This window comes from Protobothrops mucrosquamatus, unplaced genomic scaffold (genome assembly GCF_001527695.2).
Source record: "Protobothrops mucrosquamatus isolate PMUCROS unplaced genomic scaffold, P.Mucros_1.0 scaffold672, whole genome shotgun sequence".
Classification (NCBI taxonomy): domain Eukaryota; kingdom Metazoa; phylum Chordata; class Lepidosauria; order Squamata; family Viperidae; genus Protobothrops; species Protobothrops mucrosquamatus.
Window position 1 is genome coordinate 58,125 of NW_015386960.1, and position 20,674 is coordinate 78,798.

The 20,674-nt window shown below is 33.2% G+C and overlaps 1 protein-coding gene across 2 annotated transcripts in view; it reads right to left on the bottom strand.

Moving 5' to 3' along the window:
• Positions 1–655: 655 nt before the first annotated feature.
• BRD1 (bromodomain containing 1) overlaps positions 656–20,674 on the bottom strand; it is a 44,266-nt gene continuing 24,247 nt past the window's right edge. For both annotated transcript variants that reach the window (XM_015818063.1, XM_015818062.1), the window contains exons 8-12: positions 11,668–11,803; positions 10,907–11,034; positions 7,971–8,080; positions 6,151–6,305; positions 656–2,477 (exon numbers count right to left, since the gene is read on the bottom strand). In XM_015818063.1, coding sequence (XP_015673549.1) covers positions 2,294–2,477; positions 6,151–6,305; positions 7,971–8,080; positions 10,907–11,034; positions 11,668–11,803 — 713 coding nt within the window. In that variant the 3' untranslated portion in view covers positions 656–2,293. The remainder of the gene's footprint in view (positions 2,478–6,150; positions 6,306–7,970; positions 8,081–10,906; positions 11,035–11,667; positions 11,804–20,674) is intronic.

A 20,674-nucleotide genomic window follows, 5' to 3' on the forward strand; every position in this document is an offset into this window, starting at 1 on the left:
AAATATATATCTGAATTGATGTAGAAGTACACTCATTCTGACTGGATAGACTTATCACTGGTAACATGGGTTTATTTAGTATGACTTAGTAAAAACTCTAGCAAGAATGAAGTAGGTATTGTATATAAATAAACTCAAAATGTGCATTAGTCAAAAAGATTTTGAAAATATAATTTCTAGCCTAGTTAAATTCTGCACCTTTTGCAGGATCTAATCTGGGTCAGTCACCGGGACCAGAGGTTTAGTCTTCTGAGATTTTGGGACTCGTGCTGGAGCCCTTCCTCTGCATCTTTTATACAGCTAATTTCTTAATATTTATATTCATTTATAGCTGAAGTTTTGAATTCTTGTTATCAAAGGAAACTTCAAATACTTTCAATATCCTTCTAGCAATTACACTTGAATATTAGATAACATATACATACAAAACTTGGGTTGTAGCAACTATATGTTTGAAATATTATGAAATATTGCCTAGAGCCCATGAATGTATACATTCTTTATTCAGATCCTTATGCTAAAATGAACTCTTAAGAAGTTGGAGGAATTTCCATCATGTCGACTAGGATTCAATGGAAATTCAACAATTCTGGATATTTGGAAAACATTTTAAGGGCCAAATGCATGACAAAAGTATCATTTGAGAAAGGAATTTTATTTCAAGCTTCTAAGGGGAGGGGGAATTACAAACCATAGGGAATAAAAACATTAGAAACTATTCCAAAATTGGTTGTAGCTTTAAAATAAAGATTCAAGCAGGTTTTACAATGAAGAATACCCAATGAAACGGTTTTAAAAGATTTTAAAAGTATTGGCTTTACCATATTTGCTAACCCATTATTTTTTAAAAAAAGCTGGGCATAAATATTCCGTGCATTCGTATGCATTATTTGGTGTTGCATATTATATATCTTGGTACAGTATTTAAATTATCAACGAAGAGTCCAACGCAGTGCACTTATAAATAACGTAGTCATTATAAATCACATTGAAAACATTGCTATTTTCATTGTTACAAATTCAGTATCCCAGTGAACATAGAAAGAAAGTAGCTACAACAATCAATAGTTGACTTTATTTTTTAATATAAAAGATATTAATGGAAACCCCCCTACCACTTCCTTCCCTAAATGTAATGCTTTACCTCTTTGAAATAAAAATAAAGTACTAATTCTATATACATCACATGTACCATACAAAAATGTATCCAAATTTTCTATTGCTACCAAAGTGTTCTAAAATTAAAAGTTACATAAATCCCCTCACTGAAGCAAAGATTACAAGTTACAAAAAAAGTCAAATTACACACAACCCATCAAGTTATTTTATACAACCATTTTCAAGACAACTTTTTCTCTCAAAGCAAATTGTCTTATGTGCCTGTATAAAAATGTATATCAATATACTTTCTTATTTATTTCTCTTTATAAAGCAAAGTAATACATTTTCTATAATAAATATAACACAGGGAGGCACATAAAATCCAGGGGAGATAGATGAGATACAGGTTTGTGAGAAATAATACATTTAACAAGTTTAAGCAAGTGTTGTGTAAACACAACAAATGTCTAAAATGGTATCTTGGGCAACAATGGAGTGTTTTTAAAGATTTTTTCAACTGATGTATATAGCATAATTTTATTTTCGTTATATTTCTCACAAAGTACCCTCCAAAATAATGTAATTCCTTATTTAAAATATTTATTTGTTGTCATAAATTTACAGTTTAGGTATGTGGTACTTTGTGCAAAGAGTAATGATTTTTTGCAAAGTCAAACATTCAGAGGCCTTGTTAAAAACTATGGATCACAAAAAAGTTACATAAGCAGCACCGCATCATAATATATGATCTACTAAACCAATCTGATGTTATTTCCTTAAAAAGTCCCTTAGCACCTAATGCTGGATAGTGGTGCCTATGTATTTTTTAAAAAAAGTGAAAACAAATGGAAGCGACAATCTATCTTTTTCCCAAATAAAAGAAAGAATTTTTTAAAAAGCTACATCTAAAATCAGAATAAGTTAAGAGCTGACTATACATATATATACATTTTATGAACACTATGAACAAGATATATTTTAATGGAAATGCTTGAAACAGCAACATAATGATAAAACTTTAAATCAATATGGCAATGGCGATTCAGAGAAGCTGCTCAACCAGTTTAGTCTGCAGAATTCTGCCACTGGATCAATGATTACTGAGCTGTATCTTCAATACATTCTTGTAGACAAAGAGGTTAATTTGTAGTTCTCTATACAAGGTTGTTTTATATCTTGGTGACAACCTATGTTAGTCAATATCACTGAAGTCACTGACTGGCTCTCCATGAACTCTATTTAAATGGTTCATAGCACGATCAAAAGCAACTCTTACAGCTTTACGAATACTTGAGTTTCGACCTTCCATCATTTTTAATTTATCTATTGTTTCGTCGATCCCAAGTGGAATCATTTTGGATTTTGGAAGCCACTGCCTGTAAACAGATTAAAGAAAAGGCTTTAAAAATGATACAAAATAATTAAATACTGAGTGCTTATCCAGCAATCCTTTTTTAAAATGTCTATCTTATCATTTTAACTAACGGTGTATATCTTTTGGGGGCTGGTGAAGCACTGAGTCTTTGCTACAGTTCCAAATGTGATGGGGCCAAGACAAGAACAAGGTTTAATTTAAACTTTATTTCATTTTAAGCTTGAAAAAATATAATCTGACAATCCATTCAAATTAGAACATTATAATTTAGTGGCAACTTTTAGAAGAAATATGGGAAACATAATCAATGTTATTTATGGTTTATTATTTATTTAACAAATTTATATGAGCCCCCATCCCATTGAAAGTGTCTCTGGGCATTATACTGTACAATTAAAACATGTATCACAATATCACAACTGTTGAAAACTTAAAAATAAATAAAAAGAACATCTAAACACACGGGATCCCCAAGATTGCTGTAAAAAACACATTTTCAGGAACTTCAGAGAGGCAAACAGAGATAGGGCTATCCTTATATGGAGGGGAGGAATCACATTCTGGCTGCACAGAAAAGTGAAGTGAAACAAATATCAGTCAGGGGTGATAAGTTACATATGTTTGAACTTGTCTGGAAGGAGAAGAAAGGAATCTTACACACAAGCATATAGACACAAACACATATTTCTTTTTCTCTGTACTTTTTTTGTATTCTTCTTTATTTGTATCAGTTTGTAAACTTGTACAGGTAGTCCTTGACTTACAACCACAATTGAGCCCAAGATTTCTTTTTTTTTAAAATAATATTTTATTGATTTTCTAATTTTACAATTAAACATTTAAAAAGCAATGTGGTGACTGGGTAATCAATGATTCCATAACATACATAAATCTTTAGCAAAAATCTCAAGTTACAACAGCAGATATTTCCTCTCTTTATCCCTTAATATCTACTATCTCATATTAAATTAATATAATTCTTATTGTTATCAACTAAGTAAAATAATCTTTGTTACATTTACCAATAATTTTGAACTTATACATACCTTAATTGTGTTTACATTCAATCTTATATACATCAATGTCCTGTTGTAGCTTTTTCCCCAGGCTTTAATTTCCCCTCAGTATTCAACTTAACATTTGGTATGTTATAGTTTCTAAACTTTAGGTAACTAGAGTTTCCCTTATCTCAACTTCTACATTTCCCCCTTTTTATAACAAAATCTAATATTCTAAATATACATCTTATCTATTTGCATATAATCTTATTCTATTTAAAAAAAAAATTCACCATATTAAACCAAAACTCTATTGATCTTATTACACATCTTACCTATTCAGTTATAATATTACTTTATTTTCTAAAAAAAATTCTATATTCGACCATCTTCAACCTTCTAATCAACAGTATAAAATTCTCCCTAATAAATCAAAACCCTAGTTTCGTTCAGCCTTACTCTGGCTTTTTTCCTTTGCCAACTAACCATCCATGTCAATACTTTTAATTCATCAAACAGTTCTCCCTCTATTATTGTGTGTATTATTTGAGTTAAGAAAACCCATTTAATTACAATTTTTTGGGAAGAACTAGCCCCATTATATTTCTTTGATCGCCTCCCCAGTTTCCAGTTTTCCCCAGTTGTCCTAATAAGTTTATCTTCCATTCAGTCTGTTCTTCTTCCTTTTCCTCAAGTTTCTTCTGATTTATGAAAAAAATATTTTCCATTTTCAATGTTGTCACTTTCTTTTCTAATTTCCCCGTTGGCTGGATCTGTTGGTCAGTTGGGTCCTCTGTCTTAATATTTAGTTGTTCCATTTCTTCTGTTGCTTTCTGCATTGTTAGGTCTTTGGTTGTAGTCAAAATCTGGGTCTGTATATTTAAGCTGGCATCTTGTTCCTTTATGTTGTCTCTCATTTTGTTACATGCTGAAAGAATGGTTTCATGTATTGATTTCAACATAGAAAGGATTTTTTCCTGATCTTCATCCGTATTCTCTTGATAATGTATTAAATTAAGGATTTTAAAATCCAATGTTAAAAGTAGTTTTTATAGCTAGATGTGTGACATCTATTTCACGTGTTGCGAATAGTCTTATAGTGAAATTTTGGCAGGTAAGAATTTATAGTCCAAAGTATTCCATTATCTCGTGCAATAACAAAGACTTCTTATGTAAAGAAATAGGAAAACAGTTCCCCACATATAATTCTGAAAGTAAATAAATTCATAGTTCAAACAGGCCAGATAAACCGCCTTGCAGTTCCCTCTTTACAGCTGTGTTTCTCACAGGTGATATGTCAAGGTTGAGAGGGTTTTTTTCTAATTTCTGGGCTTCCAGCCAAATCTCTTTTAGTCAATAACAAATTGTAATAACATATTTCACCACAAGATGTCACCACTGCCATTTAAAACTTTTTAAATCCCAAGTTTTAGTAATAGTTTTTCAAGGTTTGTTTTTTTTTTAAATAAAAGCCAGTAACTCCAGTAAGAATAGGAAAACTTTTAGTTTCCAAATTTCAAAGGTATAGGCATCCAGTTAAATATAATTGCTCTTTTCCCCTAGGTAGTCAATCGCCGCTGTTCTTAGAGGGTTGGGTAAGAATTCCCTTCCCTCTCTCCTCACAGGGGGAGAAATACTTTGGGCAGCTTTTGCAGGAAAAATATTTAAAGTCTTAAAGAGAACTTCAGATCTCACCCAGTTTCATCTGTGTTGCTTTAAAAGTGCTTGGTTGTAGTTTTGACTTCAGCTGTCAGCAGCTTAATGACGAGCCATATTGCTATAGCCGGTCTTTTTCCTGCTGGTTTGGAGAGCTGCCCCAGATCAAGCGGAAGGGCTACTGCCCTTCCGCGATCAAGCAGGGGTCCTCTCCTTACTCGTCACCCTGTTTCGACCCTTTCCAGAGTCCCCAAGCAGGATAAAACCGGACGCTGAAGACAGAGCTCGCCTCCATGCATCCGCCAGAGCCGGGATGGCAAACCGGAAGCCGAGCCCAAGATTTCTGTTGCTAAGCGAAAGTTATGAAATGAGTTTTCCCCATTTTATGACCTTTCTTGCCACAGTTGTACTGCAGTTGTTCAGGTAGTAACATTGTTGTTCAGTGAATCTTGTTTCTACATTGACTTTGCTTGTCAAAAGGCTGCAAAAGCTGGTCACATGACCTCAGGACACTACAACCCTCATAAACATAAACCAGTTGCAAGCATTTGGATTTTGATCACGTGACCATGGGGATGCTGCAATGGTTGTAAGTGTGATAAATGGTCACAGGTCACTTTTTTCAGTGCTGTTGTAACTTCAAATGGTCACTAAATGGTTATAAGTCAAGGACTATATTATAAACTTTACACTTTAATAAAATTTATTATATAAAAAGAAAAGTTAAATGAAATATCTCAATTTTATGATGTTTCCTTCAGCTGCCCTTTGCTTTGCAGATCTGTGAAAGTTGTAACGGCAAGGACTGGTTGTAAAACTACTTTTTCATCAAAGTCATAACTGCAGATGATTGCTAAACAAGGCTGTACTTACATACAAAGTCTGTTTATTTTTACAAATAACACACTGCTCCTCTAATACAGCATTTGGAGCAATCTTTTCCTATCAAAGAGTATTTCCAATAAATATCTATTTGTCTTACAAAGAAAAATATTTTAAGATGAGAGAAAAATTACTTACCAACTTCTTTTATTATCAAAAAATAAAACCAAAAAAAGTTTTTCATCTGATTTGGTCTGCATTTGTTCACCAATTTTCAATACATCAAGGGGTGGCACTGGTATTGTAACACCATTGTGATGACCAGCAACACGAGGCATTTTAGGGTCAATTATCTATAAAATGAAGAGGCAAATAATGGTAAATAACTAGCAATATTTTAAAGATTCAAAATATTTAAAAATTAATATTACTATGAACTTATGAATAAGTAAAATCTGGAGTTGAGTGTACCAACATTTCTCTCCTGAGATATTCTAACTCAGAATCTACAGTAACTTCCACACTAACTTCTCCATTCCCTCCTAATCACAGCTCTTCCTCAAGCACTTCCAAATGCTCCACTGGAAATCAAGAGACTGTCATATTAAAGTCTGCTTTTGTAAAGGGATTCTTTGGAAGAAATTTTCTCCAATACTGGACGTAAATTAATTCTGTACAGACTTAATATTCAGTCTAGTAGACATAAACTTAAATACATTACAGGTGTGCAGGATTTGGGATTCAAAGGCAAAAATTGCTATTATCTGGAACTTTCTAACTACTCTCTATAGTTAGAGAAATTCTGGTAAAATGTACTGATTAATAGATCACGTGAAGTATTAATACCACTTTACAATGCCTTAGTAAGGCCACACTTGCAATACTGCATCCAGTTTTGGTCACCACGATGTAAAAAAGATGCTGAGACTCTAGAAAGAGTTCAGAAAAGAGCAACAAAGATGATTAGGGGACTGGAGGCTAAAACATATAAAGAACGGTTGCTGGAATTGGGTATGTCTAGTTTAACGAAGAGAAGGACAGGGGGTGACATGATAGCAGTGTTCCAATATCTCAGGGGCTGCCCCAAAGAAGAGGGAGTCAGGCTATTCTCCAAGGCGCCTGAAGGCAGGACGAGAAGCAACGGATGGAAACTGATCAAGGAGAGAAGCAACTTAGAACTAAGGAGAAACTTCCTGACAGTTAGAACGATTAACCAATGGAACAACCTGCCTCCAGAAGTGGTGAATGCTCCAACACTGGAAGTTTTTAAGAAGAGACTGGACAGCCATTTATCTGAAATGACTTCCGAGTTCCCTTGCAACTTTATTATTATTATTATTATTATTATTATTATTATTATTAATTATTATTATTATTAGTTGCAGAAAGTGCTACATGCGTTTTGCCTTTGAATCTGAAGTTCTATAGTATACAATCCTAAAATTCAATTTATTGTAGTTCTTAAAAAATAGCATGTGAAGAAATTATCATATAACAGATTGCATTACTTTCCAGACTATTGTTCTCACAATTAGTAACAAGATGTGAAATACACATGTATACAAATGTGTATACACACATACATATCTAACGAGTTTCAAATATGTTTATGGGTTTATCATTTAAAGTCAGTGCAATGTATTCCAAAGAGTTTCAGAAAGTTTTGGTTTTTTTAAACTTATGTTTGCCTGTTAACTGAACAATCAGATATAAACTTGTTATTTCATTAAGCACTGTACTTCCTATGAGTGCAAGTTGGTTTATTTTTATGATATGCAAAATACATATTGTTAAATGTTTGTATAACTGAATCTACATGGCAAACAGAGCTACATCCTGACAACTTCAAAAAACAAGTTATTTATCATATTAGGAATTAAGAAATTACATACTAAATTTTAGATGTGAGTAACAGGATAGTTGGTTTTATCCCTAATGAAAGTTGATTCCTATATACAGATCCTTACTTTATAAATTGGGTTTTCCCCAAAAGATTTTGTTGCAGAGTGCTAACTTACCAGTGCTGGATAGGAAGGATAGCCACTACATTTGGCCCAAACAACTTTTAGAGGTTCAAGGACAGAATTGGAAGCATCCGTTGAAATCCACATGTTATTGTGTCCAACTTCTAAAATGAAGAAAGTTATTTTAGAAAATAATTCATTGTGATCTGTATACTTAAGCTGATGGAAAGGTAAATTCAGGATGCTTTTTTGAGAATAAAAGGAGGAAGAAACTGATAAACAACTTTAATCAACAACATCTTCCCTTGTCCTATAGCAAGCAGGTCAAACTGTCGGCCCACGGGACGGATGTGTCACAGTGAAACTGCGCCCACCCCATTGCCAGCAATAGGGAAAAAGTCCCGATACATCACGTGACGTCACGAGTTTGACATGCCTGTCCTATATGAACTAAGATCTAGAGATGTAGTGGTTAAAGTGCAGTATCTGCCCACAGCCTGGAGTTCAATTCTAACGGGGCTCAAGATTGACTCAGTCTTCCATTCTTCTGACGTTGATAAAATGAGGACCCAGATCGTTGGGGGCAATGTGCAAATTATGCTTCTACATTGCAGACTGCCCAGAGAGTGCTGTAAAGCACTATGAGGTGAAATTTAAGCCTAAATGCTATTGCTATTGTTGTCTGGCATGATTAAAAATCAATTTGGTTTAGAAGTTGCCTTAAACCAAATCTTTGCAAGCAATCTTCAACTTACGACAATTGGGACAGGAATTTTGTTTTCCTAGTGAAGTGATTATTAAGTGAGTTATAACACGACTGGACTTGATTTTATAACCATTTTTACCTGGTTATAAAATGAATCACTGCAGTGGTGAAGTAAATTTCAGCCATTAAATGAATCTGGCTTCTCTCATTGACTTTGCATGTCAGAAGCCAGCTGAGAAGAACACAAATCTGGGATCACATGGCTGCAAGATGTTGCTGTTTTAAATGCAAGCAGATTGCCAAATGGTGCAATGTTTGTAACTTTGAGGTTAGGTTGTAGGTCACTTTTTCAGCACCATTCTAACTTTGAGCTATCGTTAAGGGAGTGGTCGTAAGTCGAGAACTACTTGTAGTGCAATATTTGATATTTGAGAAAATAATCAAGGAAAGATCATTTGCTGACAGAAATTTTGCCAGCTGTACTGTGGAGCATGAAAATACTCAGTGAACTGGATTCAAATTTTAGCACGCACAGATCATTTATTTACAATTATGTATACGTTAACTAGTACAACTGTAGATGGTTCACAATAAAACAAAATTAATAAGCAACCATAAGCACTGAAATCAGAATCAACTGTACAAATGAAAGAGGCCTGCCACTGAGAAAACCTAATTTCTAGCTCCTTTCATCTCCTAATTTCTAGCTCCTTCTGAAAGGAAAATTTTTTATTTGCCCTCTCTGCCTATGTGGATTAATGGGGCCATTTATAGGCAACATAGTCTCAAAAGTAGCAAGGCCCCCAAAGTAGATAACCCATAGTGGATTTGAAAGCCAATAGTAACCACTGCAAATCTCACAAAATTGCTGTTACTCTGCTGTAATGGTATCAACCAATTGTATTCTAGACCAGCTGAAATTTCTGAATTGTCTTTAAGAGTACCTCTATGTAAAGCAGAATTACAGTAATTCAAGCACAAAATGGGAAAGTACAAATTACTACAGCCAGAGCATCCTCAACCAGAAAAAAAACACAACTGGGACACCTGTTAAAGCTGGGCCAATTGTCAACTTTTGAAACAAACCTGGCTGAAGCCATCTTTGTCATTCTCAGTTACCACACTGGCTGGGGGAGGGGGGCTAGAAACCAGGAAAGCCTGAGTTCTAACCCTGCCATCGGCATGAAACGCAACTGGGTGACTTTGGGACAGTCATTCTCTCTCAGTTCAACTTACCTCACAGATTTGTTGTGCGGAATATAGGGGGAGGAAGGAGTATTATTTATGTTTGTGTTATTTACAAAAATGATATTAAAAAAATCTACCCCCCCCCCCCAAAAAAAGAGCAGCACTACCTCTATCTCAGTCAGGTATACATGACTGTAAATCCAAATCCTTGTCCCCTAATGGCTTGCATAGTTTCCTTTTTCTTCCTTCCTTTAATAAATGCTACAAAATTTCTGAGAAGGGAAAATATCACCAAATGATGATCTGATCTTAAATTCTCTTTAGGGATACTGTTCCCCTCCGACAGCTGGCACCACAGCTTTTTGTAAGAGCTCCCTGACATTTTTGGCTTATGTCAAATCTTTGTGTCTCTATTTGAATCCAACAAATAGGATTTACAGTATATCGAATGAGTGACAAATAGCCATGAAGAAACTGAGAAAAATGTGGCAATATTAGCAAAACCTTATCACAACACATCTTAAAAGGAAGGAAATGACATTTATGAAAGCTGTTGAATGGGTTTTCAAAGATAAGAAGTTGAAAATAATTTTGTTATATTTAAAATTTAAGGGAGCTTATGACCATAATTGAGCCCAGAATTAAAAGTCATAAGTTATGCCACTTATTTAGTGGATCACTACCTGACCACACTCAATTTTACAACCTTTTTTTTGCAGCAGTCATTAAGTGAACGGTGGTCGTTAGCCAAACCCACTGTTTGCAACAGCCATTATTTGCTGTAAACTGTAAGTAAATACCGATTTCCAGAAAAACTTCATAGAGTGTGGTCACAAGATGGGAATGCTGCAAAAGGCCATAAATGCAGAATGGTTACCAAGTGGCCAAACTATGATCCTGTGATCTGGGGGTGACCAATGTGACATTCAATGGTTGTTAAGAGACTGGCATAAGTCAAAGACTACATGTATGGTTATTAGTCAAAAGAAAGCATAAGTGAGGTTAAAAAAACACATGCAAATTGAAAAGACTCTTTTACACACCATGGCATTAAGTGATATATATAGAGAGATATACATGAAGATATGTCAATTACCAGCTGCAATTCTTGCTGCTTTTGCGTAGTTTCCATTTTCAATGCATGATATCAACTCACTTCTGTCTTCTAAGGTGTGCCTTCGTATTAGCGCTGGTTTACCTTTTCCACATTTTGGCAGGCTAAAACTACACATATTTTAAAATGTATTAGAAATCACCAAAATATATTTTTCTCAGAGATCCAAAAATTATCTTAATAGGGCTGTGTTCACGCTACTATCCAGCAGCAAAAGTTGTAAGGGCAAAATGAATTCTTTCAATTCTAATTCATGAATTCAAAAAAACACAGAGCATTTTTTTAAAAATGCTGAAATTTCAAACTATGCTTGCAATCCCTGATGAGAAGATAGGGACAGTGTTCACTAATTTCTTATACACAGTTATACCATTTCCCATATTGTTCCAATGCACCTGCCAACTGTTTAAAACATATTTTCATAATATAGCTAGCAAAAAAGTTGCTTTCTTTGAGAACTAAAAATCCTGTGTTTTATATAAGGACTAAAATCCATCTCAGGGAATATTGCAAAGATCTCTTTCTGTCTGTTAGTACATAAATTCATGCGACATCAGAGGAATTTGATTTTCTAAATTTAACCTCTGAATCTCTCTCTCTCTCTCTCTCGTGTGTGTGTGTGTGTGTGTGTGTGTGTGTGTGTGTATGTGTGATGGATTACATCTAGAATATTGTAAGTTTCACACTGTTGATCCCTCCACTATATTTTGAGCATCCTTTCATTTAAGCAATCATATTTTTACCTTGAGTTACACAACAGACTGTTACTTGAAGATATGCTAGACTCTGATGCACAACGGCGACGAGGTTCAACTTTTCTTCCTGGAGTGTCATCTATTTCTGACTCTTTATTGCCATCTCCAAAACCGTTTGAAAGGCCTGGCAGGTTAACAAAGAAAAAAAAGACGCCTAATTTGGAAGGATGCTGCAGTTTCATACAAGTTTATATATGTTAATTTGCATGTTTTACTGTCTCTATTAACAGAACTGTAGTATTTGAAAAGAAAGGATAAAATGTTAATTAAAAAAAAAACTCAGAAGATGTGTAGGCACCAGTGAAAAAAGGAGGTCCAGTCAAAGGAAATAATAATTGCAAGTCATATCAAACAGAACTGCTCCTGAAATAACAGATGCAGAATCAAATCACAGGAAGCAACACACAACTAAAACTCTTCATTCAATTATCACTTTAGAAAACATGTAATCTCAAACTGTAACCATGTGAATGATATTCGGTATAAACCACCATAGCTGCAAAAGAAAGTATAATTATTCTTCCCCGGTGGCCAGAAGAAAATGAAGTCATTGTCCTCCACTTCTCACCTCATGACTGGATCAAAAACAGTCAGCAAAGTGTTTATTTCCAATAAATTTAAAATCGTCGTCTTCTTCATCATCATCATCCAGCATTATTATTGTATACACATGCTATCCCATACAAAACAGTACAACACTCATTGAATCCAAACTTCTATAACCTAAACTATTTGACAATTTTAAATTTGAGAAAAGAGGCTGGCAAATCTAATATAGTAAGAAAATATTTGTAGGGTTATTGTGGACATGTTGAGAAAGTACTGAAAAGAATGATGGAATTTTTATGACTAATAATCAAGATACCAAAGTATGTATCATAAATGAAATATTTCCAATATTTCACTGTTAAACAACTATTTTAAAAGAATGCTACCATGTGATACTCATACAGCAAAATAATCCAAGAATATATGATCCTGCTGAATAAAATTCAGATTTCCACGCTGTCTTCTATAATTTCCATATAACATATGCGTGCCAAAAGAAATACATGGACTCATATATGAGGAAGAAGCAATACAAGAATATTTACCTACTACTATTAGCAAGATATTACTGTTTGGCTTGGTATTTAATACATATTAATGCATGACAGCAGGCAGCAGATACTATCCCCTCTATATTAAAGGCAGTCATTTTCTCATAGCAAAAAAAAACATGTTTTGCTTGTTGCCTAAAAGGTTACCAGAGGTATTAACATCAAATATTTTATACACATGCTATCCCATGCTCACTCTATACAACAGCATAAAGATAAAGTTGTTCCCACTATCAATAACAGTTATCATGTGCATGCATTTTAGTAAAGATTATACTACTAGAAACAGCAATTATATTCCTAAGTCATCATTCAAATGGGAAAAATTCATATTATTAAAAATTTCTTCTTAATGCAAAACATGGTACATAACTCTGACCACAGTACAAATATACACATACAGAGAAGATGGAACTGTGGAAGGACTGTATTCTTCTCAGAAGCCTAGAAAGTAAATCTGGCAAATAAAACATTGTATTTTCAAGCATATATATGCATTTTTTCCTATTTAGCCAATTAGATAAATGAATCTAAATGCATAAAAATATTTTATTGCCTATGTCTACATAGTATTCTCTACTCATATTATTTTATATAAAGGCTGAGTTTCAAAAAAATGCAAAATATAAAACATACCAAATGCTTGAATATTGCTGGGAACAGATATAGTCTATCTATAGTTCCATTCATATTCTGGATTAGCTGACAGGCTATTTAAGAGATTGACTTAAAACAATGAAGAGGGAAAATAATCTAGAAAATGCATACTGCTGACATTTCCAACAATTTTGGAAAATTTCAAAGACTGCCCTGTCAGGAAACTGATGTACATCTGAATTCAACTTCTGCCTATTAGATGTTCTGTCACATTTACCTAAAATATGTCCCAATACATAAGTTTTTGATTCAAAGGGTTATTTAACTCCCCATGATTTTTGCATGTATATATGCATGTGTCAATGTGTGTATATTTTCACATGGTCATCTCAAACAATAGTTCAAGATCACTCCATTCTTTGGTATAGCTAGATAAAACAATATTCATAAGAGCAAAATCAACTATTAATTTGGTTTTAAGAAAAACAGTTTATGACATTTAAGTGAGATTATTATTATTCACGGTTAAAAATACCTGTAAAGTTTATTTTCCTTCTAAAGAATCAGGCTTTTACCTCTGCAATATTAAAGGTTTCTTTTTATATTACTACTGTTCCTCATAGTAACTATATTAGCATATAGGCATATAAAATTTAACTGGCAATGTATGCATGTGCATGTGAAAACAGGAGGTTGAAATAAGTAATTGTAACAGCAATTATATTCTCCTTATCATAGAATAATTGTATTTATTTTAACAAATTGTTTTATTGACATACAACACACACACACATGGAAGGAAATTATTATTATTTTTTACTTGAGAGGATGTTACCGTAAACATAACTTAATTGTATTGAAGATGAGAATATGGTGGAGAAGGTTTAACACTGCTAACAAAGCCTTTTGAAATGTACACAACTAAATCAACTTGTTATTATTTCCAGAGTAGTGTTCTCTACTGATCCCTCTCGAAACAAATAAAAAAAGCAAAATAAATTTTAAAAAAGGCAAGCACAGCCACACAAGCAAGCATAAATAATATAGGAAACATAAAGGTAAAATTATTAACATTTGTAAAGTCAGAGATGAGATACTGAATTTAGGAAAATTATGCCCATCTACTTTAAATAGCACAAAACTACTTTACTTGTTTTCTGGCTAACTGAAGCACACAGGATTAGGTTATCTTATGTAGACATTAGCTAAGTTATAAAATGTCAGCAATTTCAACAATTAATTTTTTACAACTCAAGAGTTTGTGTAAAAACATGTGTATGCAAAAACATGTGTATGCATAAAATCATGCTTTATTTTTTTTAAAAAAAAACTATTAGTGACTTTATTGTATGCTGTGTGGATATTCATACTTAGGCAACGAATAAAGTGGAAAATTGTTACATTATTGGTGAAGTCTAAATCTGGGCCAATGGAAGACTGAATTAGTTTGCAGAGGAATGATAATGGAAAGGAACATTCTTAACCAATCAACCCACAAGTAAAATATCTAAGGTAAGAATTCTGGGGATTGGTAAACCTGCAGCCAATTTATGTCACATAGATTGCAACATACAATTTTATAACTTACGGAGATGGGAAAATATACTGAATGAAGAGCATAGGTTCATATATATCAAAGAGTTCCTCCAACAGTGTTCAAGATACTGATTTTGTTATAAGGATGGCTGATGTCTCCAACATGATCCAAAATAATTACTTGAAATGTAATTGTCTTTCTGCGTTCCAAAATGATCATTACATTGAATTCCAGTCCGTGTTCAGGATAATAGAAAATAATTAGGATCCAAATAGATAAATAGTCAGCATATTAGTTAATATGAGAACCTGGAAGACAGTGAAAAAGCCATTTAGTCTCACTGAAAGGAAAAGAGCTTGATATAAATAAGCCCTCCTCCCAGCAGATTTCAGAGCAAGATTAGCAAAAACTATGCAAATTATCCATGTTACTACTTGTTTATTATATGTTTAATCTATCTATAGAGAGGAGTTCTGTGGGTAAATGATAAAGTTATTAAAATAATACAAAATAGTAAAAACAGATACAACGGACTGAAACAGTCTGTTTTGAATCTGCTGCTCATTATTGAAATTGGCATCAGCAGAAAATGTTAAAGCATTTTAATAAAAATCATGGGCTGATTTTGGAGGGCAGATTTCTTTTTCCAAAACAAAATTCAAATGATACTTGTGCACTTATTTCTATATTTAATAGTCAATATTAGTAATTTGCCTTATGCCAAAATAGTACAGAAAAAATATTAGTGATGAAAACCTAAGAAACTATCCTGAGTATATATGGTGTATTATGGTAACACATTTAAGATTATAGAAGCTACTAATTCATTCAGGATATATAAAGGCAAAACACAGTTGTCTTGAATTTAGCTAAAATTACTTAATTTACCTCTATTTCTACTTTCTATTTAAAACTTATATAGTATTTAAAAATGTTCAAAGAAAACAGATTAAACCATAGAATGAATGTTGATAATGAACTTCCTAAGAATGTAAATAGATAAGAAAGTGAACCTAGAAAGCAGTTTAATGCTAGATAGGAAATTGAACCTATAAACCTCTAAGAAATTGAACCTATAAAGCAGTTTAAATATATAGGAATGTACCTTGAGAATGCATGATTTTAGATAGGATATTTTTTTTAAAAAATACTATGGACTGATATTGTCAATTGTTCAAAGAGAAGGAAAGATGCACTTTGTGCACATTTATCATTATTTGCAATTTTTTACAAACAAAAGATGTCATTTTCTATATTAGACACATCATTTGCTAACAGTATGTTTAGTAATAATGAGTTCTGACAATCAGAACACAAAGATGTATAATTTTTTATATAAAAATAGATTGCATAGATGTTGGAAATCCAGAGATTTTCTTTTTTTTTTCAAGACAGCATGAATCACTGTTATTATCTAACATAAATATTTCTTTAACAATCTTGTTTGATAAAAAATGAGAATAGTTATGCTAAATTCATTTTCTTTATATGAGATGAGGTACAATGGATATAAACCTTGAAATCCTTTTACTTGAATGCAGATCACAAGCCCTGGACTTAATTTTTACTCATTTCTACATACAACTTAACAATTATGATGTCATTTTAATTAATGGGTCTGTTTTAAATTATCTCCCTGTATTTTTTTTAAATGTAATCAGTTTTAAATGTATTCAGTTTACTAAACTAGTTGAGCTAATTTATCTATACAGGAATGAATAGGAAAATGAAGCTACCTTTCAAGCATCAGAAAAGGTACCTATATTTGCATTCATAGACAACACATTAGCAGCATCCATCAGCAAAGCCTCTGCGCATGCTCACACATATGGAGGCAAGCAGGGAAAGGAAAAGAAATAATAATCCTCTGGGAGACACGATCATTTTAACACTTTTAAGAACGGGGATTTTGCTTATATCAATGTGCTCTACAAGACTGCCTTTCAAATGCTTTACATTCCCTGTTTGTTTTGTGAGCTTATCTCACTTCAAGGGTATTAGAATATTTTGTTTTTGTTTAAGTATCATTTTTCTAATCATGTATTGTACAAAATAACCTTTCCTTTTAAAAATATTGAACAAAACATTGCAAGAGACTGTTAGCTGCAACCGTACATATTGTTCTAAAGGATTAGTTTGTTAGTTGGAAGATTAAGTTATTAGAAAGCATTATTTCTTAAAATGTCTGCCATAAAGTGTGTTGAGTCAAAAATGCTTATTTCACAAAAAGGCAAACTGATAAGGCTAAACACAAATCTATTTCCAAAGATCCTGAACACAAAGCAGAATTGAGGTCTGGAAAGTAAATATATTTCCATCTTTATCCAAATATATAGGGAATACCCCTACAGAAAACACATGAATGACTCATTCAGTATTTATCCAATCACAGGAGGCTAGTGCTTTATATTGAAGTACTCCCAAACCCTCAATTTTATGAATTTCTTTATATTATCTATCTCCGGATCATACGGTTTAGGTCTCAACTGCTGATGCATTTGTGAACACAGGGAAGCTGAAACTCACCCCGTCAATCTCTCCTCCTATATGCCTTTTTGGTCCTTTGCCATCCTGTGCCCACCCCAGCTGACTTTTGCCACTGTCTTCTTGATCCTGTTGAAAAGACATGTCCAGTCTGATGTTGGGCCATATGGAGCCGGCTTCACCAGGGAAAAAGAAAAAAAAAGTAAAGCAGCTCCTCCCTGAGCCCACATGCACCAAAATGCCATTCTCCTGGGCTTATGGGGTTGGCTTTGCACTGTGAAAAAGGAAAAAAAAAATAAAGGCACAAAGCAGCCCCTCCCTGAGCCAGAGTGGAACAAAGGGGTGTTTCTTTGTAAAGAGTTTCTGGGCAGAGCTGAGGCTGGCTTTGCACTGAGGGGGGGGGGAACTTGCTTCCAATCCCTCCCCCCCTGCAATCCAGCCAGATACAGCCAATATGGCACTAAGGCATTTTAGCACTATCCGGCTCAGGGAAAAACTGCTTTGGGTTTTTCTTTTCAAGCAATAGCATGGGTGCTATGAAATATGTGCTGGCCGAAGTGCCTGAACTGCAATCATGTGATGGGTCTATGTGTGCTGTAATAGCAACAACTTTGAGAACAGGCGCAAGTTTCCTTTTGATCATTGAATGAATCGTCTGTGAACGAGGACTACCTGATTTTATTAAAGTTTTAGGAGGCACTTTATGAATATATTAGAAAACTGAAGTTCTGAGAAAAATAAAATTCTCTTTTACTCCTAACTATATACTTCAAATATATACTTCAAATATAAATTATGCCTAGAAATATTGGTAATGATAGCAATAATAAGAGAACATTTAGAAAGAATATCTTTTCTCTACACTTCAGTGGAACATTTCTTGTAATTTTCACAAAACCATAGTGCCAAACAACAAAATTGCTTACTATAATATGCATGCCCAGAAACCAAATCCCTACATAAAGACACAATACATTAGAGTGGATTTAGAGTTGTATTTCATTCTTAAATATCATTGGTTCAATGGAATCAAAGCATGATTCAATCCAACATATTACTGGTTTAAATCCAGTATGGTGTCCTGATCACGCTTGAGGACTATAGATTGCAGATAAAAAAAAATGGATTAAAAATCATGTTACTCAAATCATTAACTGAAGCAATCCAATTCACTTAATATACACCATAGCACTGTGTTAGTTCAGAGAAAGATCATCACTCCCACTTGTGAACCTTCTAGAAGTATGTGGTCTGTTACTATCAGAAACACAACAGAACGGATCTTTGATGATTCAATACACGCAGGTATGAAGCATCAAATTTAAAAGCATTGCTCACCAAGTACAATTCTCCTGCTTTTATATTTTCACGAAGGCAGTGAAAGCTCTGATTATTTTTCACCTTTCTAAAATAGTAAAGCAATTTAAATAAGGAGTTGCATGAAATGTGAAAATTATAATTATATGCAAGAAGCTCATATATTTTAAAAGCTTACCTGAGCAGCTTTTTCAAAATCCTATTATATTAGGTCAAGATAATGCTCATGTGCCATGAAGTTATTATTTTTTTAACCCACTTCTATGGCACTTGCAAGACATTCAATACATGGATAGCCAGACCCCCCAAATTGCAGACAAACCCCAAATCTTACAACCCAGCATAGGAATACTTCTGGCACCAACTATCAATTGTGTTAAGTCCTTGAACAAGCATAATACGTTCCAATAAAATAAAATAAAATCCCAAAATGGAAGATTAAAAAATGCAATCTTTTGTGTAGCACAACATCTTGTATCCTCTTTATACAGCAAGGTGAAAAAAAACCCAGCTCTTTTCTCCACGTATCTACAGAAAGTGACTCACTCCTAGAGTAGAAATATTTTAACAGGAGTTCTAAGAAACCCGTATCATTTACCTTTACAGTTCTGAATTCAATTCAACATGATTAATTCACACCAGATCTTTTGTTTTCTATTTCCCTTCTGTGAAAGACAGTGAAATAATTTAAGGGCACTCTATGAATGGTTTCTACCTTCTTAAAAAATAGAGAGAGAGAGCCGTCTAGATTTGTTGGGTATTTTTCTCTTCTTCTTTAAAAAAAAATAATCTCTTCCTACTTATTTTGTTAACTTTTGGAGAGCAACTGAAATTCTTTTTATTTCAAGAGCTTTTATCTGAATTAGGTTTAAACAGACTAATACTTTCTAAGATTGACATTATTTTTTCCTGTTAGATGCTGTGTTGACATGTTTTATTCTGCCTTGTAAATTACTCTGAAATTCTGTTATGAAATTTCTTTTATAAATTCTGAAAATATATAAACTTTCATCTTTAAATAATTACAATGCTATTATGCATGTACAACTTATGCTTGATCATTTTCATACAATTGTTCAAAGCAAAACCTTAAGTAAGATCCACAGATTTAGAAGGAACATTCAACCTGAAAATACATACAGTATAAAAACAGTGTAAAGGCAACAATAGCTGCTGAACAGTCAGCCAGTTATTACTATTTTGGTTCATAGCTCCAAATTCAAAGGTAGAATTCATGGTTGCTAAACAGGAACTTATATAAGTTTACATCCAGAAATAAAAACATTAATCAACTATTTTATCCTATTTTATTGAAACACGGACTTCTTGCATATATTTTATATTGATTGGTAGACTTTGAATACTAAAATAAGTGATTTTCATGCTATAAGTAATTTGTTTTCAGGAATAAAAAGTCAAAGAAATTTGTAGACAGCACATTCGTAGATAACAGTATCGAGAAAACCCATTATACGCACACTGTTTCTAACCAAGCATTCTGACTTTAATGTGAGATAAAATTCTTGATCTTACATCAATTTATATCACATTAGGGGTTATGAACAGTGTAAGTTTAATTAATTATCTATGCTAAAATTAAACACAGTAATTAAGACGTTTGCTACCCACTCACTTGTAGAGATTTCAGATTAGTGTTATCAATACTGAGAACACCTATTTTTCAGCTTTCATTAGAAGCACTGCATAAAACATACAGAAAATACAAAATCTGAAAAGCACTTGTAGAAACATTTTATATATACCTATATCTAAATATAATAGATGTACACAGATACATACATATACATTTTCAAATGCCATCTCATGGAATTCACCCCCCCCAAAAAAGAAATAATTATTAAATTGTTACATGGAAATGGATATAATTTGCAGCTGAATTTTAAATAAAGTAATTTCTATTCATTAGAAACAAATGTAACTATATATAGTCACGATTTCA